This window comes from Salvelinus alpinus, chromosome 7 (assembly GCF_045679555.1).
Source record: "Salvelinus alpinus chromosome 7, SLU_Salpinus.1, whole genome shotgun sequence".
Lineage (NCBI taxonomy): Eukaryota > Metazoa > Chordata > Actinopteri > Salmoniformes > Salmonidae > Salvelinus > Salvelinus alpinus.
Genome location: NC_092092.1, coordinates 84,827,389 through 84,854,261, shown reverse-complemented (window position 1 = coordinate 84,854,261; position 26,873 = coordinate 84,827,389). Strand labels below are relative to the sequence as shown.

General features: G+C 43.3%; 1 protein-coding gene across 7 annotated transcripts in view; it reads right to left on the bottom strand.

Moving 5' to 3' along the window:
* Window positions 1-26,873, bottom strand: part of LOC139581790 (PDZ and LIM domain protein 7-like) — a 120,523-nt gene that overhangs the window by 46,215 nt on the left and 47,435 nt on the right. For all 7 annotated transcript variants that reach the window (XR_011676281.1, XM_071411963.1, XM_071411964.1 and 4 more), the window contains exon 4: window positions 860-887. Coding sequence is in view for 6 of the 7 variants with exons in the window: in XM_071411963.1 (XP_071268064.1) it covers window positions 860-887 (28 nt within the window). In the remaining variant the exon portion in view is untranslated. The remainder of the gene's footprint in view (window positions 1-859; window positions 888-26,873) is intronic.

The following is a 26,873-nucleotide window of genomic DNA, read 5'->3' as shown; positions in this document are numbered from 1 at the left end:
CACTCTGATAGAGTAGTGCACTACACAGGGAATAGGGTAGTGTTTGGGATGTAGAGCTCTGATAGAGTAGTGCACTACACAGGGTGGTGTTTGGGATGCAGAGCCCTGATAGAGTAGTGCACTACACAGGGAATAGGGTGGTGTTTGGGATGCAGAGCTCTGATAGAGTAGTGCACTACACAGGGAATAGGGTAGTGTTTGGGATGCAGAGCCCTGATAGAGTAGTGCACTACACAGGGAATAGGGTGGTGTTTGGGATGCAGAGCCCTGATAGAGTAGTGCACTACACAGGGAATAGGGTGGTGTTTGGGATGCAGAGCCCTGATAGAGTAGTGCACTACACAGGGAATAGGGTAGTGTTTGGGATGCAGAGCTCTGATAGAGTAGTGCACTACACAGGGAATAGGGTAGTGTTTGGGATGCAGAGCCCTGATAGAGTAGTGCACTACACAGGGAGGTGTTTGGGATGCAGAGCTCTGATAGAGTAGTGCACTACACAGGGAATAGGGTGGTGTTTGGGATGCAGAGCCCTGATAGAGTAGTGCACTACACAGGGAATAGGGTGGTGTTTGGGATGCAGAGCCCTGATAGAGTAGTGCACTACACAGGGAGGTGTTTGGAATGCAGAGCTCTGATAGAGTAGTGCACTACACAGGGAATAGGGTGGTGTTTGGGATGCATAGCCCTGATAGAGTAGTGCACTACACAGGGAATAGGGTGGTGTTTGGAATGCAGTGCCCTGATAGAGTAGTGCACTACACAGGGAATAGGGTGGTGTTTGGAATGTAGAGCTCTGATAGAGTAGTGCACTACACAGGGAATAGGGTGGTGTTTGGGACGCAGGTCCAGACACTCTTACCTTCTGATCGCCAGCCGCATGGAAAGCTCTGAAAGAAAAGTTTGGAAAACAGTGTTAGAAAATAAAGTTAGAATGTCACAGTAGTAGATCCTATAAAACCTTCATTTATACTGAACAAAACACAACATTTAAAGTGTTTCATGAGCTGAAATAAAATAACACAGAAATGTTCCATACGGACAAAAAAAACGTATTTCTTTAAAATTTTGTGCACAAATGTTTTACCATCCCTGTTACTGAGCATTTCTCCTTTGTCAATATAATCCATCCACCTGACAGGTGTGGCATACCAAGAAGCTGATTAAACAGCATGATCATTACGCAGGTACACCTTGTGCTGGGGACAAGAAAAGGCCACTCTAAAATGTGCAGTTTTGTCAGACAGGTGGAAAGCCAGTATGAGGGTTAGCGCTCAGGCTAGAATGAAAGGCGGCCGGTGCGTGGGAGAGAAAATATGTAGAGTTCCAAAACTACATACTCAAAACCCATGAAGAAGAATTACTCAAGGAGGCAGAGATGCACAAATAATGCTAATTTAATCCATGTTCAAAAGAAAAACAACAAGTGAAAGTTGAGCTAATAAATAAAAAAAATAAAAAAAACAGCAATACGTTTCAGCCTTCTGCCTTCATCAGTGCAAACAAATTAAGAAGACCGGTAATTAAAACACCCGCTGTGTGCAACAGGTGCAAACAGATAGAGACTGACCTTGTATGTTTCTTGTAGTGTTGTCTACAGGCACCCCTCTCGCTCTCTGACCTTTTAAATCCACTCGACTACTTCATGTCTATTGCTTCTGATGTCGCTACGTAGCCCAGACTGTTGTGAATTGTCCATTGTTTAATACTCTCTTCTATAATATTCAGTCAATCTCGATTGAGTGCCTGTAGACAACACTACAAGAAAAACCTCTTCATGGTTTTGAGTGCTTGTCCTTTTTGAACACAATGCCACGGATGTCTCAAGTTGAAGGAGCGTGCAATTGGGGATGCTGACTGCAGGAATGTCCACCAGAGATGTTGCTAGATAATTGAATGTTTATTTCTCTACCATAAGCCGCGTCCATCATTTTAAAGAATTTGGCAGTACATCCAACCGGCCTCATAACAGCAGACCACGTGTAACCACACCAGCCCAGGACCTCCACATCCGGCTTCTTCACCTGCGGGATCTGAGACGAGCCACCCTGACAGCTGATGAAACCGTGGGTTTTGCACAACCGAAGAGTTTCTGCACAAACTGTCAGAAACCGTATCAGGGAAGCTCATCTGCAGGCTCGTCCTCCTCACCAGGGTCATGACCTGACTCATAACAGACTTCAGTGGCCAAATGCTCACCTTCGATGGCCACTGGCACGCTAGAGAAATGTGCTCTTCACAAATGAATCCCGGTTTCAAGTGTACCGGGGAGATGGCAGACGTGTGGGCGAGCGGTTTGCAGTTTGCCCCGTGGTGGGGTTATGGTATGGGGCAGCAGGCATAAGCTACAGACAACGAACACAATTGCATTTTATAGATGGCAATTTGAATGCAGAGAAATACCGTGACGAGATCCACTCAGGAAGTTTAAATGATTGATGGAGGTCCTCTATGTAGTTGAGATGTGATTTATTTTATTAATTATGTTTATTTTTGTTATTGTTTTGTTGCTGAATTATATATTTTTGTATACATGTGTATGTTTTATTATTCTGTTGAAGTCCAAGTTATGGAACAGTTGTGAAATGGTAGAAATATCGACTTCATGGATTAATATAGTTTACCTCTGCAGGAATTTCTATGTACAGTATATAGCAGCCAGTCAAGCGTGTGGTGTGTAGTTTGGTTACATTATAACATGGTTAGTTTTGAAGAAGTTGCTTGATGCAGAGTAAATGTTATCATATACGCTTAGTTACCATAATCAAATCCGGCTTTCCGATGTCTTAAAATGCACTGAACTAAATCCATCACAAACAAATTAATATTTTGTCACGATTCAAATTTTAAATATGCACTAATCCAAAAAAAGGTTAGAATTACACTAGGTCTCCTAAAAATGATAAGGTGAACCAACAGTATTACTTCCCAACACTGAGGCCCTATGTACCTCATTATGACTTCCCAACACTGAGGCCCTATGTACCTCATTATGACTTCCCAACACTGAGGCCCTATGTACCTCATTATGACTTCCCAACACTTTACAATATGACTGTAACATAACACATAAAACAATGTGGAAATGTACCTCATTATGACTTCCCAACACTGAGGCCCTATGTACCTCATTATGACTTCCCAACACTGAGGCCCTATGTACCTCATTATGACTTCCCAACACTGAGGCCCTATGTACCTCATTATTACTTCCCAACACTGAGGCCCTATGTAGCTCATTATGACTTCCCAACACTGAGGCCCTATGTACCTCATCATGACTTCCCAACACTGAGGCCCTATGTAGCTCATTATGACTTCCCAACACTGAGGCCCTATGTACCTCATTATGACTTCCCAACACTGAGGCCCTATGTACCTCATTATGACTTCCCAACACTGAGGCCCTATGTACCTCATTATGACTTCCCAACACTTTACAATATGACTGTAACATAACACATAACACAATGTGGAAATGTACCTCATTATGACTTCCCAACACTGAGGCCCTATGTACCTCATTATGACTTCCCAACACTGAGGCCCTATGTACCTCATTATGACTTCCCAACACTGAGGCCCTATGTACCTCATTATTACTTCCCAAGACTGAGGCCCTATGTAGCTCATTATGACTTCCCAACACTGAGGCCCTATGTACCTCATCATGACTTCCCAACACTGAGGCCCTATGTAGCTCATTATGACTTCCCAACACTGAGGCCCTATGTACCTCATTATGACTTCCCAACACTGAGGCCCTATGTACCTCATTATGACTTCCCAACACTGAGACCCTATGTACCTCATTATGACTTCCCAACACTGAGGCCCTATGTACCTCATTATGACTTCCTAGGCTTTATAAATGGGAGTGACCATCCATACCAAAAACGGGCATCCCCGTCATTCTAACCCTCCCTTTGACACCCCTGTCCCTATCCTCTAACATTACTATCTTCTGCTAGTCTGGTCACGGATCTTTCTGTGCTGTCCTGTTAAGTCCCCATGGTCAGGAGTTGGCATGACAACACAGTCCGATCTGGGATCAGTCTAGTCCTCTGTCACTATCCCAGTTAAATATTCCCCTGGCTGATATAGGGTTAAGCCTAAATGAACCTAAATCGTCCCAAATGACACCCTATATAGTGCACTACGACGCAATCTCAATTGCACTCCACCCGAGATGGGAGGAATACCTACAGCACAATGGGAAAGTATTCAGACCCCTTGACTTTTTCCACATTGTGTTATGTTACAGTCTTATTCTAAAATGTATTAAATAAACATCCTCAATCTACACACAATACCCCATAATGACAACGAGAAAACAGGTTTTTATAAATGTTTGCAAATGTATTACAAATAAAAAACAGAAATACCTTATTTACATAAGAATTCCGACTCTTTGCTATGAGACTCGAAATTGAGCTCAGGTGAATCCTGTTTCCATTGATCATCCTTGAGATGTTTCTACAACTTGATTGAATTCCACATGTGGTAAATTCAATTGATTGAATGTGATTTGGAAAGGCACACACCTGTCTATGTAAGGTTCCACAGCAAAAACCAAGCCATGAGGTCGAAGGAATTGTCCGTAGAGCACCGAGACAGGATTGTGTCAAGGCACAGATGTGGGGAAGGGTACCAAATAATTTCTGCAGCATTGAAGGTCCCCAAGAACACAGTGGCCTCCATCATTCTTAAATGGAAGAAGTTTGGAACCACCAAGACTCTTCGTAGAGCTCGCAACCCGGCCAAACTGAGCAATCGGGGGAGAAGGGCCTTGGTCAGGGAGGTTACCAAGAACCTGATGGTCACTCTGACAGAGCTCCAGAGTTCCTCTGTGGAGATGGGAGAACCTTCCAGAAGGACAACCATTTCTGCCCCACTCCACCAATCAGGCCTTTATGGTGGAGTGGCCAGACGGAAGCCACTCCTCAGTAAAAGGCACATGACAGCCCACTTGGAGTTTGCCAAAAGGCACCTAAAGGACTCTGACCATGAGAAACAAGATTCTCTGGTCTGATAAAACCAAGAATAAACTCTTTGGCCTGAATGCCAAGCGCCACGTCTGGAGGAAACCTGGCACCATCCCTACGGTGAAGCATGGTGGTGGAGGCATCATGCTGTAGGGATGTTTTCAGTGGCAGGGACTGGGAGACTAGTCAGGATCGAGGGAAAGATGAATGAAGCAAAGTACAGAGATCCTTGATGAAAACCTGCTCCAGAGCGCTCATGACCTCAGACTGGAGTGAAGGATCACCTTCCAATGGGACAGCGACCCTACTGTAAGCACACAGCCAAGACAACACAGGAGTGGCTTTGGGACAAGTCTCTGAAAGTCCTTGAGTGGCCCAGACTTGAACCCGATCGAACATCTCTGGAGAGACCTGAAAATAACTGTGCAGCAACGCTCCCCATCCAACCTGTCAGAGCATGAGAGGATATGCAGAAAATAAATGGGAGAAACTCTCCAAATACAGGTGTGTCAAGCTTGTAGCGTCATACCCAAGAAGTCTTGAGGCTGTAATCGCTGCCAAAGGTGCTTCAACAAAGTACTGAGTAAAGGGTCTGAATACTTATTTAAATGTGATATCAGTTTTTCTAAAAAAAACTTTTTGCATTGTCATTATGGGGTATTGTGTGTAGATTGATGAGGGGGAAAAACAATTTAATCAATTTTAGAATAAGGCTGTAACGTAACAAAATGTGGAAAAAGTCAAGGGGTCTGAATACTTTCCGAATGCACTGTATGTGAGAATGCTGTTCATTGACTACAGCTCAGCGTTCAACACCATAGTTTAGTGATGAGCTTGGAGGGCACTAAGGACCCTGCGATTAATCCCCTCCCTCGGGAACTGGATCCTGGACTTCCTGACGAGCCGATTCCCACTGGGGAGGGTAAGCAACAATCACATCCGCCATATTGACCTTAAACACGGGGGCCTCTCAGGGGTGTGTGCTTAGTCCCTTCCTGTACTCCCAGTTCACCCAGGACTGTGTGGCTACGTAAGACTCCAACACCATCATCACCCAGGACTGTGTGGCTACGTAAGACTCCAACACCATCATCACCCAGGACTGTGTGGCTACGTAAGACTCCAACACCATCATCACCCAGGACTGTGTGGCTACGTAAGACTCCAACACCATCATCACCCAGGACTGTGTGGCTACGTAAGACTCCAACACCATCATCACCCAGGACTGTGTGGCTACGTAAGACTCCAACACCATCATCACCCAGGACTGTGTGGCTACGTAAGACTCCAACACCATCATCACCCAGGACTGTGTGGCTACGTAAGACTCCAACACCATCATCACCCAGGACTGTGTGGCTACGTAAGACTCCAACACCATCATCACCCAGGACTGTGTGGCTACGTAAGACTCCAACACCATCATCACCCAGGACTGTGTGGCTACGTAAGACTCCAACACCATCATCACCCAGGACTGTGTGGCTACGTAAGACTCCAACACCATCAGCTTACTGACGACACGACCGACGGGAGGCCTGATCACCCGCGACGGTGAGACAGCCTAAATTCAATGACGTCAATTTCCTCATGCAGGTTCCTGTGTCATCTTTGCACTAGATATGATCATTTATTTGATCTCATATTTAAAGTCATAAGGCTCTATATCAGGCGGTGTGAAAGAAAAACCCGGAAAAATAGTTAAAGATTCCAGCCACCCAAGCCATACTGTTCTCTCGGCTTCCCGCACGGCAAACTGCGCCGGAGCAACAAGTCTGACACCAACAGGCTCCAGAACAGCATTCTATCCCCAAACCATAAGACTGATAAATAGTTAATAAATTAGCTACACAGACTATCTGCATGGACCCTTCTGTTTTAACATGAAAACTTGAAATGTTGGACCGGGGGGGCGCTCCCTCTCCCTCCATAATACTTCCTTCCCGTGATCCTACACACACACACACACACACACACACACAGGCCTGGCGGCATACTGATAGGAAACCAAATCCATTCTGCGTCCAACAAGTCTGTATCAGATAGGAAACGGGGGGGGAGAGAAGAGAGACAGCGGTAGAGAATGGTAGAGGCTGATACGAGTATGTCAGAGCTCTAGGAAACAAGATGTCAAGTGTAGTGGGTGAAACACTCAGGGATGAATACTAAAAGTATGTCAACGACACGAAGGTCTTCAAGATAATGTCTTAAAGTGACTGGCCTTACCCATACTAGCGTACTACATACTTAAACTGCATTTACTCATCGTTCTATTCTATTGACCGCATACTGTTTAGTAAAAGGAACGCTGTAGTGGCTCCTGATTGGCTGAGCAGGTGGGGCGGGGCCTAGTGCAGGTGGATGCATCACATTAACCAGCCTGATAATAGCTCATTTCTCTAAACTCTGAATAGAACAGGAATGTAGTTATAGACCTCCTCAGGCCGGTTATAGACCTCCTCAGGCCGGTTATAGACCTCCTCAGGCCGGTTATAGACCTCCTCAGGCCGGTTATAGACCTCCTCAGGCCGGTTATAGACCTCCTCAGGCCGGTTATAGACCTCCTCAGGCCGGTTATAGACCTCCTCAGGCCGGTTATAGACCTCCTCAGGCCGGTTATAGACCTCCTCAGGCTGGTTATAGACAGACTATCACATTCAATCTATACCGTAGCCCACAGAGCCCATCTATCCTATTTAAAAAGGACTGAAGACAGAAACAGATAAATTGGTTCAATTTCATCATATTGTATTGCCTAGTACCCACACTTAAACTGTTCAAATCAAAAGGCTATTGCAAAAACAACGTTGACAGTCGGGTGCATCACATATTCAGAACCGCTAGACAGAGTGATGTTAATTAGACGATAGGAGATACTGGGCCATGCAGAGTGATGTTAATTAGACGGTAGGAGATACTGGGCCATGCAGAGTGATGTTAATTAGACGGTAGGAGATACTGGGCCATGCAGAGTGATGTTAATTAGACGGTAGGAGATACTGGGCCATGCAGAGTGATGTTAATTAGACGGTAGGAGATACTGGGCCATGCAGAGTGATGTTAATTAGACGGTAGGAGATACTGGGCCATGCAGAGTGATGTTAATTAGACGGTAGGAGATACTGGGCCATGCAGAGTGATGTTAATTAGACGGTAGGAGATACTGGGCCATGCAGAGTGATGTTAATTAGACGGTAGGAGATACTGGGCCATGCAGAGTGATGTTAATTAGACGATAGGAGATACTGGGCCATGCAGAGTGATGTTAATTAGACGGTAGGAGATACTGGGCCATGCAGAGTGATGTTAATTAGACGCTAGGAGATACTGGGCCATGCAGAGTGATGTTAATTAGACGCTAGGAGATACTGGGCCATGCAGAGTGATGTTAATTAGACGGTAGGAGATACTGGGCCATGCAGAGTGATGTTAATTAGACGATAGGAGATACTGGGCCATGCAGAGTGATGTTAATTAGACGGTAGGAGATACTGGGCCATGCAGAGTGATGTTAATTAGACGGTAGGAGATACTGGGCCATGCAGAGTGATGTTAATTAGACGATAGGAGATACTGGGCCATGCAGAGTGATGTTAATTAGACGGTAGGAGATACTGGGCCATGCAGAGTGATGTTAATTAGACGCTAGGAGATACTGGGCCATGCAGAGTGATGTTAATTAGACGGTAGGAGATACTGGGCCATGCAGAGTGATGTTAATTAGACGATAGGAGATACTGGGCCATGCAGAGTGATGTTAATTAGACGATAGGAGATACTGGGCCATGCAGAGTGATGTTAATTAGACGGTAGGAGATACTGGGCCATGCAGAGTGATGTTAATTAGACGGTAGGAGATACTGGGCCATGCAGAGTGATGTTAATTAGACGGTAGGAGATACTGGGCCATGCAGAGTGATGTTAATTAGACGGTAGGAGATACTGGGTCATGCAGAGTGATGTTAATTAGACGTTAGGAGATACTGGGCCATGCAGAGTGATGTTAATTAGACGGTAGGAGATACTGGGCCATGCAGAGTGATGTTAATTAGACGATAGGAGATACTGGGCCATGCAGAGTGATGTTAATTAGACGATAGGAGATACTGGGCCATGCAGAGTGATGTTAATTAGACGGTAGGAGATACTGGGCCATGCAGAGTGATGTTAATTAGACGGTAGGAGATACTGGGTCATGCAGAGTGATGTTAATTAGACGCTAGGAGATACTGGGATCTGGCGCTCAAGAATAAAACCTTTCCACCAATCTACACACCCAGAAGGAAAGCCAAGAGAGTTGTCGTCCTCTGTTTCTTACGGAAAATTAGACCGAACCGGGAGAGAACTGGAAGTGAAAGGCAGAGTCACTGCCTCTGGGAATAAAGGACTTAATAATGGACTGAGAATCACCTAGGTTCCGTCCCAAATGGCACCCACCCTATTCCCTAGATAGTGCACTACTTTAGACCAGGGCCCTATTCCCTAGATAGTGCACTACTTTGGACCATAGCCCCTGGTCAAAAGAACAGCATTATATATATATACACATTTTTGTAAGGGATTTTTTGGGGGGCCCAGGGCCCATGGAGTAGTAGTGCATTACGTAGGGAATAGGGTGCCATTTGGGATGAAGACTAGTGTATTAGGGAGCACGTTATAGGCTGAAATATGGGACAGGGTGATTGTTATACTACAGGGTGTGTATCAGGTTACAGGGATTCAGTACAGCCTAGGCATTCATCCTAAATGGCACCCTATTCCCTACATAGTGAACTACTACTCTCTGGGCCCTGGGAAAAAGTACCTTTACAAAAATGAATATTTTGCTGCAAACTAAATAGTGTGCACAAAATGTTGCCAGTGGTGGTGAATCTGGGGCAAAACCTTTGGCAACAATAATATTTAGTGGCAAACAGTTTACCAGAAGCCGTTACTGGTGAACACGTGAGTTCCAAGAATATTAACAGTTGATTACCACTCTGGGGGGGGGGATCAGAAAAATATGTTGGAAAATAGAAACCAAGCTGTCTAGCTAGCTAACTAACTAGCTATCTATCTAGCGAGCTAACTACCAAAGTTGTCCGTTGAGTGTCTAACTTATTAAAACTTCCTAATAAACTTTAAAATTGTGTTAGCTAATTGATGCCTAGTTAGCAATGTCACCGACCGGCTAGTGCTTAGCTAGCTAGCTAACATTAGCTATCATATTTTTGCACAATTAATGTGATAGCTAGCTAGCTAACTAATGATTTGCCTAAACACCTAAATAAACAGTTAGATTTTTAGGTGAATTTGTTGCTGCCTTTTAATACCAACATGTCAATATGCTAGTGTCACTGTTCAATAGCATGTTAGCTAGCACAACAGCTAAGGTAGCAACAATATGAGCTGACTTGACAGGATGATGGATACCCGTAGTAGTGGGAGGAGTCTGTAGCGGAGGAGGAGGTAGCGGGAGGAGGAGTCTGTAGCGGGAGGAGGAGTCTCTAGCGGAAAGAGTCTCTAGCGGAAAGAGTCTGTAGCGGAAAGAGTCTGTAGCGGAAAGAGTCTGTAGCGGAAAGAGTCTGTAGCGGAAAGAGTCTGTAGCGGAAAGAGTCTGTAGCGGAAAGAGTCTGTAGCGGAAAGAGTCTGTAGCGGAAAGAGTCTGTAGCGGAAAGAGTCTGTAGCGGAAAGAGTCTGTAGTGGGAGGAGGCTGTATCGACACCCTGGAAATATGTTTGTGATGACCAACACTATAAAAAATATTTATTTTTGTGTATCGTCTTCAAGCTTGACAAGGTAAAAAATTGCATGTATTCTCCTAAATGTAGCCCATATATACATTCATTCTTTGTAACAATTAGATCGTTCAAGGCTTTAAAACTAGTAGCTCGTTCAGCTTCACCATGTGTTGTTCCTTCTCTCTTTCTAGAAGCATTCAGTTACCAGGCAAAAAGACAAAATAGAGGCCTTCAATCATAGCTGAGGACAGAGAAATGTGTGTACATTAGGTCAAGGCTTATTGCATGGATGGCTTTGAGTTAACAAATCAAGGCTTCTTGCATGGATGGCTTTGAGTTAACAAATCAAGGCTTATTGCATGGATGGCTTTGAGTTAACAAAGCAAGGCTTCTTGCATGGATGGCTTTGAGTTAACAAAGCAAGGCTTATTGCATGGATGGCTTTGAGTTAACAAATCAAGGCTTCTTGCATGGATGGCTTTGAGTTAACAAATCAAGGCTTCTTGCATGGATGGCTTTGAGTTAACAAATCAAGGCTTCTTGCATGGATGGCTTTGAGTTAACAAATCAAGGCTTCTTGCAAGGATGGCTTTGAGATGTAAGTTAACAAATCATATTAGGCATAACTCAATACACACATTTCTCATGTAAATGTTGTAGCTACATAAAACGATTAAATAAACCATATTTTGGGGGAAAAATATCCAGTATTTGCTCTTTTCTTCATGATCATGCTGTTGATTTCAAGTTAAGACATTGAATAGAAGTTGGGGTAGCAGGTAGCCTAGTGGTTAGAGCGTTGGGCCAGTAACCGGAAGTTTGCTGGATCGAATCCCTGAGTTGACAAGGTAAACATCTGTTGTTCTGCCTCTGAGCAAGGCAGTTAACCCACTGTTCCCCAGGCGCCGTAGATGTTGATTAAGGCAGCCCCTCATACTTCTCTGATTCAGAGGGGTTAAATGCGGAAGACACATTTCAGTTGAATACATTCAGTTGGACAGCTAACTAGGTATGTCCCTTGCTCAGCCACGCCACATGCCCAAATCACTGGCTGTCTCAGTAGCCTACTCTCTATAAAGTTTAGTTCTCTGAGAAGCAGGTTGATTTTAACCTGTCTAGGACTCTCGCCAACAGCCAATAAAATTGCAGGGCGCCAAATACAAAACAACAGAAATCTCATAAATCAAATTTCTCAACGATACAAGTATTAGGCACCATTTTAAAGATAAAATTCTCGTTAATCCAGCCACAGTGTCTGATTTAAAAAATGCTTTACAGCGAAAGCTCCACAAACGATTATGTTAGGTCACCGCCAAATCACAGATAAACCCAGCCATTTTTCCCATCAAAGAGAGAAGTAACAAAAAGCACAAATAGAGATAAAATTAATCACTAACCTTTGATGATCTTCATCAGATAAAACTCATAGGACTTCATGTTATACAATACATGTATGTTTTGTTCGGTAAAGTTCATATTTATATCCAAAAATCGTATTTTACATTGGCGTGTTAGATTCAGTAGTTCCAAAACATGCAGTGATATTACAGAGAGCCACATGAATTCACAGAAATACTCATAATAAATGTTGATGAAAATACAGCTATTATACATGAAACTTTAGATACACTTCTCCTTAATGCAACCGCTGTGTCAGATTCCAAAAAAATCTTTATGGAAAAAGCATAATCTGACTACGGCGCTCAGAGCCCAAACCAGCCAGAGAAATATCCGCCATGTTGGGTAGTCAACATTATTCATAAATAGCATTATAAATATTCACTTACCTTTGATGATCTTCATCAGAATGCACTCCCAGGAATCGCAGTTTCACAATAAATGCTTGTTTTGTTCGATGAAGTCCATCATTTATGTCGATTTATGTCCAATAGCTTCTTTTGTTAGGGCGTTTGGTAAACAATCCAAAAGCGCTATCTGGTCCATTCGGACGAAACATTCAAAAAGTTATATTACAGGTCGAAGAAACTTGTCAAATAAAAGTAACTAAAGAATCAATCTTTAGGATGTTTTTAATACTGTTCCAACCGGAGAATTCCATTGTCTGTAGAATTGCACTGGAACGAGAGCAACCTCTCAAGTGAAAGCGCGTGACTGAGAACGAGGCTGTAGGCAGACCCCTTAGTCAAACAGCTCCCATCCGGCCCCCTTTCACATCAGCAGCCTGACACAACGTGCTAAAGACGGTTGACATCTAGTGGAAGCCTTAGGAAGTGAAAAATAACCCATATCCCACTGTGTATTCAATAGGAGTGAGTTCAAAAACTACAAACCTCAGATTTCCCACTTCCTGTTTGGATTTCTTCTCAGGTTTTTGCCTGCCATATGAGTTATGTTATACTCACAGACGTCATTCAAACAGTTTTAGAAACTTCAGAGTGTTTTCTATCCAAGACTAATAATAATATGCATATATTAGCATCTGGGACAGAGTAGGAGGCAGTTCACGCTGGGCATGATATTCATCCAAAAGTGAAAATGCTGCCCCCTACCCCAAACAAGTTGATTTTAAGTTGTGAGATTTGGTTCATGTAGAGACATGTCGATGTTGCTACCACACAGTAAACAGAAACCTGATTGTATTTTGCAGCAAAATATTTCGCCACAAGTTTCCCAGGAAGTTCTCTAGTTTGCCACAAAATGAATTCGCATGTGAAAATATGCAGCAAATTGGCCAACGGTTTACCAGACGCCTGTTTATTCAGGGTAGAGCACTATGTAGGGAATAGGTTACCATTTGGGATGCACAAAAACACCAGTCAGTGATTCCAGAGATATTTCTCTCTCCAACTAACCCAGAGCATTCTTTTCATTTCAAGGTCACATAGGTCATCTCACACACACACACACACAAACACACACGTTCAGCCCACATCCTCAGAGAGGTGCCAGTGGAACAGTTAAATAGAGCCCTATTGTGTTTGTCTAGATGATCAGTGATAGATTACTGGGTAGAGCTAGTTCCTTCACTAGGCTGTACACTTTCCACTGGCTGAGTCCAAAATGGCACCCTATTCCCTATATAGTGCACTACAAAAATGGCCCTCAGTTCTCCACGGAAATAAATACAGTGGGGAGAACAAGTATTTGATACACTGCCGATTTTGCAGGTTTTCCTACTTACAAAGCATGTAGAGGTCTGTAATTTTTATCATAGGTACACTTCAACTATGAGAGACGGAATCTAAAACAAAAATCCAGAAAATCACATTGTATGATTTTTAAGTAATTAATTTGCATTTTATTGCATGACATAAGTATTTGATCACCTACCAACCAGTAAGAATTCCGGCTCTCACAGACCTGTTAGTTTTTCTTTAAGAAGCCCTCCTGTTCTCCACTCATTACCTGTATTAACTGCACCTCTTTGAACTCGTTACCTGTATAAAAGACACCTGTCCACAACCTCAATCAAACAGACTCCAACCTCTCCACAATGGCCAAGACCAGAGAGCTGTGTAAGGATATCAGGGTTAAATTGTAGACCTGCACAAGGCTGGGATGGGCTACAGGACAATAGGCAAGCAGCTTGGTGAGAAGGCAACAACTGTTGGCGCAATTATTAGAAAATGGAAGAAGTTCAAGATGATGGTCAATCACCCTCGGTCTGGGGCTCCATGCAAGATCTCACCTCGTGGGGCATCAATGATCATGAGGAAGGTGAGGGATCAGCCAGAACTACACGGCAGGACCTGGTCAATGACCTGAAGAGAGCTGGGACCACAGTCTCAAAGAAAACCATTAGTAACACACTACGCCGTCATGGATTAAAATCCTGCAGCGCACGCAAGGTCCCCCTGCTCAAGCCAGCGCATGTCCAGGCCCGTCTGAAGTTTTCCAATGACCATCTGGATGATCCAGAAGAGGAATGGGAGAAGGTCATGTGGTCTGTTGAGACAAAAATAGAGCTTTTTGGTCTAAACTCCACTCGCCGTGTTTGGAGGAAGAAGAAGGATGAGTACAACCCCAAGATCACCATCCCAACCGTGAAGCATGGAGGTGGAAACATCATTCTTTGGGGATGCTTTTCTGTAAAGGGGACAGGACGACTGCACCGTATTGAGGGGAGGATGGATGGGGCCATGTATCGCGAGATCTTGGCCAACAACCTCCTTCCCTCAGTAAGAGCATTGAAGATGGGTCGTGGCTGGGTCTTCCAGCATGACAACGACCCGAAACACACAGCCAGGGCAACTAAGGAGTGGCTCCATAAGAAGCATCTCAAGGTCCTGGAGTGGCCTAGCCAGTCTCCAGACCTGAACCCAATAGAAAATCTTTGGAGGGAGCTGAAAGTCCGTATTGCCCAGCGACAGCCCCGAAACCTGAAGGATCTGGAGAAGGTCTGTATGGAGGAGTGGGCCAAAATCCCTGCTGCAGTGTGTGCAAACCTGGTCAAGAACTACAGGAAACGTATGATCTCTGTAATTGCAAACAAAGGTTTCTGTACCAAATATTAAGTTCTGCTTTTCTGATGTATCAAATACTTATGTCATGCAATAAAATGCAAATTAATTACTTAAAAATCATACAATGTGATTTTCTGGATTTTTGTTTAAGATTCCGTCTCTCACAGTTGAAGTGTACCTATGATAAAAATTACAGACCTCTACATGCTTTGTAAGTAGGAAAACCTGCAAAATCGGCAGTGTATCAAATACTTGTTCTCCCCACTGTATGTGGACACCTGCTCATCAAACATCTCATTCCAAAATCATGGTCATTAATATGGAGTTGGTCCCCCCTTTGCTGCTATAACAGCCTCCACTCTTCTGGGAAGGCTTTCCACTAGATGTTGGTTCAATTACTGCGGGGACTTGCTTCCATTCAGCCACAAGAGCATTAATGAGGCAAAACACCAGTCTCAACGTCAACAGTGAAGAGGCGACTCCGGGATTCTGGGCAGTTGCAAAGAAAAAGCCATCTCTCAGACTGGCCAATAATAATACAAGATTGAGATGGGCAAAAGAACACAGACACTCTGCCTAGAAGGACAGCATCCCGGAGTCGCCTCTTCACTGTTGACGTTGAGACTTGTGTTTTGCGGGTACTATTTAATGAAGCTGCTAGTTGAGGACTTGTGAGGCGTCTGTTTCTCAAGCTAGACAATCTAATGTACATGTCCTCTTGCTCAGTTGTGCACCAGGGCCTCCCACTCCTCTTTCTATTCTGGTTAGAGCCAGTTTGCGCTGTTCTGTGAAGGGAGTGGTACACAGCGTTGAACAAGATCTTCTGTTTCTTGGCATTTCTAGCATGGAATAGCCTTCATTTTCAGAACAAGAATAGACTGACGAGTTTCAGAAGAAAAGTCTTTATTTCTGGCCATTTTTAGCCTGTAATCGAACCCACAAATGCTGATGCTCCAGATACTCAACTAGTCTAAAGAAGGCCAGTTTTATTGATTGGAGGTGGAGGGTCCGTCATGGTCTGGGGCGGTGTGTCACAGCATCATTGGACTGAGCTTGTTGTCATTGCAGGCAATTTCAACGCCGTGCGTTACAGGGAAGACATCCTCCTCCCTCATGTGGTACCCTTCCTGCAGGCTCATCCTGACATGACACTCCAGTATGACAATGCCACCAGCCATACTGCTCGTTCTGTGCGTGATTTCCTGCAAGACAGGAATGTCAGTGTTCTGCCATGGCCAGCGAAGAGCCCGGATCTCAATCCCATTGAGCATGTCTGGGACCTGTTGGATCGGAGGGTGAGGGATAGGGCCATTCCCCCCAGAAATGTCCGGGAACTTGCAGGTGCCATGGTGGAAGAGTGGGGTAACATCTCACAGCAAGAACTGGCAAATCTGGTGCAGTCCATGAGGAGGCGATGCACTGCAGGACTTAATGCAGCTGGTGGCCACACCAGATACTGACTGTTACTTTTGATTTTGACCCCCCCTTTGTTCAGAGAGACATTATTCCATTTCTGTTAGTCACATGTCTGTGGAACTTGTTCAGTTTATGTCTCAGTTGTTGAATCTTATGTTCATACAAATATTTATACAAGATTGCTGAAAATAAACGCAGTTGACAGTGAGAGGACGTTTCTTTTTTTTTGCTGATTTCACACACACCCCTTCCCTTTTTCCACATTGTTACATTACAGCCTTATTCTAAAATGGATTTCTCCTTTGCCAAGATAACTCATCCACCTGACAGGTGTGGCATATCAAGAAGCTGATTAAACAGCATGATCATTACACAGGTGCACCTTGTGTTGGGGACAATAAAAGGCCACTCTAAAATGTACACAATGCCACAGATGTCTAAAGTTTTGAAGGAGTGTGCATTTGGCATGCAGACTGCAGGAATGTCCACCAGAACTGTTGCCAGAGAATTGAAAATGTATTTCTCTACCATAAGCCACCTCCAACGTCGTTTTAGAGGCTTACTCACCAGACATGTCACCCGTTGAGCATGTTTGGGATGCTCTGGATCCAGTGGGCCAACATTCTAAAAGGCCACAGTCAACTCTATGCGAAGGATATATCGGGCGCCATGAAAGCAAATGGTGGTCACACCGGATACTGACTGTTTTCCTGTTCCACTGCCCTACTGTGACCAACAGATGCGTATCTGTACTCCCAGTCATGTGAAATCCATAGATTAGGGTCTAATGAATTGATTTTAATGGACTGATTTCCTTATATGAACTGTAACTCAGTAACATCGTTTATTTTGACCGTTTATATTTTACATTTAGCAGATGCTTTCATTCAAAGTGATTTAGACTCATGGTGTTCATACACTTTACGTATGGGGTGGTCCCGGGAATCGAACCCACTACCCTGGCGTTACAAGCTCCATAATCTACCGACTGAGCTACAAAAGGACCACATCCTAAAATTTGTATAGTACTTTATCAGATAACATGGAACATAAAACTAGGCCACAAATCAAAGCCAAAACCAAAGCAGTCATTTAGTCATAAAACTGTCCTCCCAACTCATCTGAAAACCAAACTGTGGAAGCACTCCAAACCCTGAGAGACAAACGAGGATAGAACAGCTCATATCCAGCATTAAGAGATGTGTTTCAGCCTAATGCAACTCAACAGAAGCTTATTGTCTGTTGTACATATCTAGGAAGAGGGGGGGGGGGAGAAAGAGGGGGGGTGAGGAAGAGAGGGGGGGTGAGGAAGAGAGGGGGGTGAGGAAGAGAGGGGGGGTGAGGAAGAGAGGGGGGTGAGGAAGAGAGGGGGGGTGAGGAAAAGAGGGGGGTGAGGAAAAGAGGGGGGTGAGTGTCATGGGAAGGAGGAGGAATGAGTTCTCTACAATAGTTCTTTAGAAGGCGTTGGGTAACACGGGGAAGAAACTGTGGCCAGAGAGAGAGTTGTCTGTCTAGTGTGATATAAACAGATTCACTCCGACTAGTACAGACCTGCCTAATCAATTTTAAGCGTCGCATACGACTGAGAAACCCAACACACAATCAAACGTCAAACAAAGAATGCACAGTGGTGACCCACATCTTCACAACATCATCAACAGTGTGTAACACAGACACACCGTTTTACATTTTAGCAAAAATGTTTATCCTGAGCTACTTACAGAAGTGAGCGCATACATTGTCATACTGGTCCCCAGTGGGAATCGAACCCACAACCCTGGCATTGCACCGTGCTCTACACACTGAGCCACATAGGACCGAACACACAAACACAATGTCAGTCTCAGCTAGAGAGGAAAAAATAAGGACAAGCACAATGTTAGTTTAAAGAGGTGTTGGCACAATGTGACTTCATTACTTTCCAGTAACTTGTTGAAATGTGGTTTGATTGTATCCTGTTTTGGCCAGTCAGTTTTATGAATAGTACTGCCAAAATTAAAAAAAAAAACAATCTGAACGTGACCCTGAATCTAAAAACGATGGCCTTTCACCCAAGTCTGGTCTGACTGAAGACATAAGCTTCACTCATAAAAGTAGTCACCTATAGTGGGAATAGGGTGCCATTGGCCATAGGACTCTGATCAAAAGTAGTGCCCTATTTGCCATAGGACTCTGGTCTAAAGTAGTGCCCTATTTGCCATAGGACTCTGGTCTAAAGTAGTGCCCTATTTGCCATAGGACTCTGGTCTAAAGTAGTGCCCTATTTGCCATAGGACTCTGGTCTAAAGTAGTGCCCTATTTGCCATAGGACTCTGGTCTAAAGTAGTGCCCTATTTGCCATAGGACTCTGGTCTAAAGTAGTGCCCTATTTGCCATAGGACTCTGGTCTAAAGTAGTGCCCTATTTGCCATAGGACTCTGGTCTAAAGTAGTGCCCTATTTGCCATAGGACTCTGGTCTAAAGTAGTGCCCTATTTGCCATAGGACTCTGGTCTAAAGTAGTGCCCTATTTGCCATAGGACTCTGATCTAAAGTAGTGCCCTATTTGCCATAGGACTCTGGTCTAAAGTAGTGCCCTATTTGCCATAGGACTCTGGTCTAAAGTAGTGCCCTATTTGCCATAGGACTCTGGTCTAAAGTAGTGCCCTATTTGCCATAGGACTCTGGTCTAAAGTAGTGCCCTATTTGCCATAGGACTCTGGTCTAAAGTAGTGCCCTATTTGCCATAGGACTCTGGTCTAAAGTAGTGCCCTATTTGCCATAGGACTCTGGTCTAAAGTAGTGCCCTATTTGCCATAGGACTCTGGTCTAAAGTAGTGCCCCATTTGCCATAGGACTCTGGTCTAAAGTAGTGCCCTATTTGCCATAGGACTCTGGTCTAAAGTAGTGCCCTATTTGCCATAGGACTCTGGTCTAAAGTAGTGCCCTATTTGCCATAGGACTCTGGTCTAAAGTAGTGCCCTATTTGCCATAGGACTCTGGTCTAAAGTAGTGCCCTATTTGCCATAGGACTCTGGTCTAAAGTAGTGCCCTATTTGCCATAGGACTCTGGTCTAAAGTAGTGCCCTATTTGCCATAGGACTCTGGTCTAAAGTAGTGCCCTATTCAGGGCACAGGGTGCCATTTAGGATCCATAACCCTATTCCACTACAGCATCAGAGAGGAGAGTGAAGGACAGAGGTTACAGGAAGAACTAATGACAGAGCACATCTGGTTTAGAGGAGACGACCTCTGACCCTGCTATCTATTAGAGGAGACTAACTCTAACCCTGCTATCTATTAGAGAAGACTAACTCTAACCCTGCTATCTATTAGAGGAGACTAACTAACCCTGCTATCTATTAGAGGAGACTAACTAACCCTGCTATCTATTAGAGGAGACTAACTAACCCTGCTATCTATTAGAGGAGACTAACTAACCCTGCTATCTATTAGAGGAGACTAACTAACCCTGCTATCTATTAGAGGAGACTAACTAACCCTGCTATCTATTAGAGGAGACTAACTAACCCTGCTATCTATTAGAGGAGACTAACTCTAACCCTGCTATCTATTAGAGGAGACTAACTAACCCTGCTATCTATTAGAGGAGACTAACTAACCCTGCTATCTATTAGAGGAGACTAACTCTAACCCTGCTATCTATTAGAGGAGACTAACTCTAACCCTGCTATCTATTAGAGGAGACTAACTCTAACCCTGCTATCTATTAGAGGAGACTAACTAACCCTGCTATCTATTAGAGGAGACTAACTCTAACCCTGCTATCTATTAGAGGAGACTAACTCTAACCCTGCTATCTATTAGAGGAGACTAACTCTAACCCTGCTATCTATTAGAGGAGACTAACTAACCCTGCTATCTATTAGAGGAGACTAACTCTAACCCTGCTATCTATTAGAGGAGACTAACTCTAACCCTGCTATCTATTAGAGGAGACTAACTAACCCTGCTATCTATTAGAGGAGACTAACTCTAACCCTGCTATCTATTAGAGGAGACTAACTAACCCTGCTATCTATTAGAGGAGACTAACTAACCCTGCTATCTATTAGAGGAGACTAACTCTAACCCTGCTATCTATTAGAGGAGACTAACTAACCCTGCTATCTATTAGAGGAGACTAACTCTAACCCTGCTATCTATTAGAGGAGACTAACTAACCCTGCTATCTATTAGAGGAGACTAACTCTAACCCTTCTATCTATTAGAGGAGACTAACTAACCCTGCTATCTATTAGAGGAAACTAACTAACCCTGCTATCTATTAGAGGAGACTAACTCTAACCCTGCTATCTATTAGAGGAGACTAACTCTAACCCTGCTATCTATTAGAGGAGACTAACTCTAACCCTGCTATCTATTAGAGGAGACTAACTCTAACCCTGCTATCTATTAGAGGAGACTAACTAACCCTGCTATCTATTAGAGGAGACCAACTAACCCTGCTATCTATTAGAGGAGACTAACTCTAACCCTGCTATCTATTAGAGGAAACTAACTAACCCTGCTATCTATTAGAGGAGACTAACTCTAACCCTGCTATCTATTAGAGGAGACTAACTCTAACCCTGCTATCTATTAGAGGAGACTAACTCTAACCCTGCTATCTATTAGAGGAGACTAACTAACCCTGCTATCTATTAGAGGAGACCAACTAACCCTGCTATCTATTAGAGGAGACTAACTAACCCTGCTATCTATTAGAGGAGACTAACTCTAACCCTGCTATCTATTAGAGGAGACTAACTCTAACCCTGCTATCTATTAGAGGAGACTAACTAACCCTGCTATCTATTAGAGGAGACTAACTCTAACCCTGCTATCTATTAGAGGAGACCAACTAACCCTGCTATCTATTAGAGGAGACCAACTAACCCTGCTATCTATTAGAGGAGACTAACTAACCCTGCTATCTATTAGAGGAGACTAACTCTAACCCTGCTATCTATTAGAGGAGACTAACTAACCCTGCTATCTATTAGAGGAGACTAACTAACCCTGCTATCTATTAGAGGAGACTAACTAACCCTGCTATCTATTAGAGGAGACTAACTAACCCTGCTATCTATTAGAGGAGACTAACTAACCCTGCTATCTATTAGAGGAGACTAACTAACCCTGCTATCTATTAGAGGAGACTAACTCTAACCCTGCTATCTATTAGAGGAGACTAACTAACCCTGCTATCTATTAGAGGAGACTAACTAACCCTGCTATCTATTAGAGGAGACTACCTAACCCTGCTATCTATTAGAGGAGACTAACTCTAACCCTGCTATCTATTAGAGGAGACTAACTCTAACCCTGCTATCTATTAGAGGAGACTAACTCTAACCCTGCTATCTATTAGAGGAGACTAACTCTAACCCTGCTATCTATTAGAGGAGACTAACTCTAACCCTGCTATCTATTAGAGGAGACTAACTCTAACCCTGCTATCTATTAGAGGAGACTAACTAACCCTGCTATCTATTAGAGGAGACTAACTAACCCTGCTATCTATTAGAGGAGACTAACTAACCCTGCTATCTATTAGAGGAGACTAACTCTAACCCTGCTATCTATTAGAGGAGACTAACTAACCCTGCTATCTATTAGAGGAGACTAACTCTAACCCTGCTATCTATTAGAGGAGACTAACTCTAACCCTGCTATCTATTAGAGGAGACTAACTAACCCTGCTATCTATTAGAGGAGACTAACTAACCCTGCTATCTATTAGAGGAGACTAACTCTAACCCTGCTATCTATTAGAGGAGACTAACTCTAACCCTGCTATCTATTAGAGGAGACTAACTAACCCTGCTATCTATTAGAGGAGACCAACTAACCCTGCTATCTATTAGAGGAGACTAACTCTAACCCTGCTATCTATTAGAGGAGACTAACTCTAACCCTGCTATCTATTAGAGGAGACTAACTCTAACCCTGCTATCTATTAGAGGAGACTAACTCTAACCCTGCTATCTATTAGAGGAGACTAACTCTAACCCTGCTATCTATTAGAGGAGACTAACTCTAACCCTGCTATCTATTAGAGGAGACTAACTCTAACCCTGCTATCTATTAGAGGAGACTAACTAACCCTGCTATCTATTAGAGGAGACTAACTAACCCTGCTATCTATTAGAGGAGACTAACTAACCCTGCTATCTATTAGAGGAGACTAACTCTAACCCTGCTATCTATTAGAGGAGACTAACTAACCCTGCTATCTATTAGAGGAGACTAACTCTAACCCTGCTATCTATTAGAGGAGACTAACTAACCCTGCTATCTATTAGAGGAGACTAACTCTAACCCTGCTATCTATTAGAGGAGACTAACTCTAACCCTGCTATCTATTAGAGGAGACTAACTCTAACCCTGCTATCTATTAGAGGAGACTAACTAACCCTGCTATCTATTAGAGGAGACTAACTCTAACCCTGCTATCTATTAGAGGAGACTAACTCTAACCCTGCTATCTATTAGAGGAGACTAACTCTAACCCTGCTATCTATTAGAGGAGACTAACTAACCCTGCTATCTATTAGAGGAGACTAACTAACCCTGCTATCTATTAGAGGAGACTAACTCTAACCCTGCTATCTATTAGAGGAGACTAACTCTAACCCTGCTATCTATTAGAGGAGACTAACTCTAACCCTGCTATCTATTAGAGGAGACTAACTAACCCTGCTATCTATTAGAGGAGACTAACTCTAACCCTGCTATCTATTAGAGGAGACTAACTCTAACCCTGCTATCTATTAGAGGAGACTAACTAACCCTGCTATCTATTAGAGGAGACTAACTCTAACCCTGCTATCTATTAGAGGAGACTAACTAACCCTGCTATCTATTAGAGGAGACTAACTCTAACCCTGCTATCTATTAGAGGAGACTAACTAACCCTGCTATCTATTAGAGGAGACTAACTAACCCTGCTATCTATTAGAGGAGACTAACTAACCCTGCTATCTATTAGAGGAGACTAACTCTAACCCTGCTATCTATTAGAGGAGACTAACTCTAACCCTGCTATCTATTAGAGGAGACTAACTAACCCTGCTATCTATTAGAGGAGACCAACTAACCCTGCTATCTATTAGAGGAGACTAACTCTAACCCTGCTATCTATTAGAGGAGACTAACTAACCCTGCTATCTATTAGAGGAGACTAACTCTAACCCTGCTATCTATTAGAGGAGACTAACTCTAACCCTGCTATCTATTAGAGGAGACTAACTCTAACCCTGCTATCTATTAGAGGAGACTAACTAACCCTGCTATCTATTAGAGGAGACTAACTAACCCTGCTATCTATTAGAGGAGACTAACTCTAACCCTGCTATCTATTAGAGGAGACTAACTCTAACCCTGCTATCTATTAGAGGAGACTAACTAACCCTGCTATCTATTAGAGGAGACTAACTCTAACCCTGCTATCTATTAGAGGAGACCAACTAACCCTGCTATCTATTAGAGGAGACTAACTAACCCTGCTATCTATTAGAGGAGACTAACTCTAACCCTGCTATCTATTAGAGGAGACTAACTCTAACCCTGCTATCTATTAGAGGAGACTAACTAACCCTGCTATCTATTAGAGGAGACTAACTCTAACCCTGCTATCTATTAGAGGAGACCAACTAACCCTGCTATGTATTAGAGGAGACCAACTAACCCTGCTATCTATTAGAGGAGACTAACTAACCCTGCTATCTATTAGAGGAGACTAACTCTAACCCTGCTATCTATTAGAGGAGACCAACTAACCCTGCTATCTATTAGAGGAGACTAACTCTAACCCTGCTATCTATTAGAGGAGACTAACTAACCCTGCTATCTATTAGAGGAGACTAACTAACCCTGCTATCTATTAGAGGAGACTAACTCTAACCCTGCTATCTATTAGAGGAGACTAACTCTAACCCTGCTATCTATTAGAGGAGACTAACTCTAACCCTGCTATCTATTAGAGGAGACCAACTCTAACCCTGCTATCTATTAGAGGAGACTAACTCTAACCCTGCTATCTATTAGAGGAGACTAACTCTAACCCTGCTATCTATTAGAGGAGACTAACTCTAACCCTGCTATCTATTAGAGGAGACTAACTAACCCTGCTATCTATTAGAGGAGACCAACTCTAACCCTGCTATCTATTAGAGGAGACTAACTAACCCTGCTATCTATTAGAGGAGACCAACTCTAACCCTGCTATCTATTAGAGGAGACTAACTAACCCTGCTATCTATTAGAGGAGACTAACTCTAACCCTGCTATCTATTAGAGGAGACTAACTCTAACCCTGCTATCTATTAGAGGAGACTAACTAACCCTGCTATCTATTAGAGGAGACTAACTCTAACCCTGCTATCTATTAGAGGAGACCAACTCTAACCCTGCTATCTATTAGAGGAGACTAACTCTAACCCTGCTATCTATTAGAGGAGACTAACTAACCCTGCTATCTATTAGAGGAGACTAACTCTAACCCTGCTATCTATTAGAGGAGACTAACTCTAACCCTGCTATCTATTAGAGGAGACTAACTCTAACCCTGCTATCTATTAGAGGAGACTAACTCTAACCCTGCTATCTATTAGAGGAGACCAACTAACCCTGCTATCTATTAGAGGAGACTAACTAACCCTGCTATCTATTAGAGGAGACTAACTAACCCTGCTATCTATTAGAGGAGACCAACTAACCCTGCTATCTATTAGAGGAGACTAACTAACCCTGCTATCTATTAGAGGAGACCAACTAACCCTGCTATCTATTAGAGGAGACCAACTAACCCTGCTATCTATTAGAGGAGACTAACTCTAACCCTGCTATCTATTATAGGAGACTAACTAACCCTGCTATCTATTAGAGGAGACTAACTCTAACCCTGCTATCTATTAGAGGAGACCAACTAACCCTGCTATCTATTAGAGGAGACTAACTCTAACCCTGCTATCTATTAGAGGAGACTAACTCTAACCCTGCTATCTATTAGAGGAGACCAACTAACCCTGCTATCTATTAGAGGAGACTAACTCTAACCCTGCTATCTATTAGAGGAGACTAACTAACCCTGCTATCTATTAGAGGAGACTAACTAACCCTGCTATCTATTAGAGGAGACCAACTAACCCTGCTATCTATTAGAGGAGACTAACTCTAACCCTGCTATCTATTATAGGAGACTAACTAACCCTGCTATCTATTAGAGGAGACTAACTCTAACCCTGCTATCTATTAGAGGAGACCAACTAACCCTGCTATCTATTAGAGGAGACTAACTCTAACCCTGCTATCTATTAGAGGAGACTAACTCTAACCCTGCTATCTATTAGAGGAGACCAACTAACCCTGCTATCTATTAGAGGAGACTAACTCTAACCCTGCTATCTATTAGAGGAGACTAACTCTAACCCTGCTATCTATTAGAGGAGACTAACTCTAACCCTGCTATCTATTAGAGGAGACTAACTAACCCTGCTATCTATTAGAGGAGACCAACTAACCCTGCTATCTATTAGAGGAGACTAACTCTAACCCTGCTATCTATTAGAGGAGACTAACTCTAACCCTGCTATCTATTAGAGGAGACCAACTAACCCTGCTATCTATTAGAGGAAACTAACTAACCCTGCTATCTATTAGAGGAGACTACCTCTAACCCTGCTATCTATTAGAGGAAACTAACTAACCCTGCTATCTATTAGAGGAGACTAACTCTAACCCTGCTATCTATTAGAGGAGACTACCTCTAACCCTGCTATCTATTAGAGGAGACTACCTCTAACCCTGCTATCTATTAGAGGAGACTACCTCTAACCCTGCTATCTATTAGAGGAGACTAACTCTAACCCTGCTATCTATTAGAGGAGACTACCTCTAACCCTGCTATCTATTAGAGGAGACTAACTCTAACCCTGCTATCTATTAGAGGAGACTACCTCTAACCCTGCTATCTATTAGAGGAGACTAACTAACCCTGCTATCTATTAGAGGAGACTAACTCTAACCCTGCTATCTATTAGAGGAGACCAACTAACCCTGCTATCTATTAGAGGAGACTAACTAACCCTGCTATCTATTAGAGGAGACTAACTCTAACCCTGCTATCTATTAGAGGAGACTAACTAACCCTGCTATCTATTAGAGGAGACTAACTCTAACCCTGCTATCTATTAGAGGAGACTAACTCCAACCCTGCTATCTATTAGAGGAGACCAACTAACCCTGCTATCTATTAGAGGAAACTAACTAACCCTGCTATCTATTAGAGGAGACTACCTCTAACCCTGCTATCTATTAGAGGAAACTAACTAACCCTGCTATCTA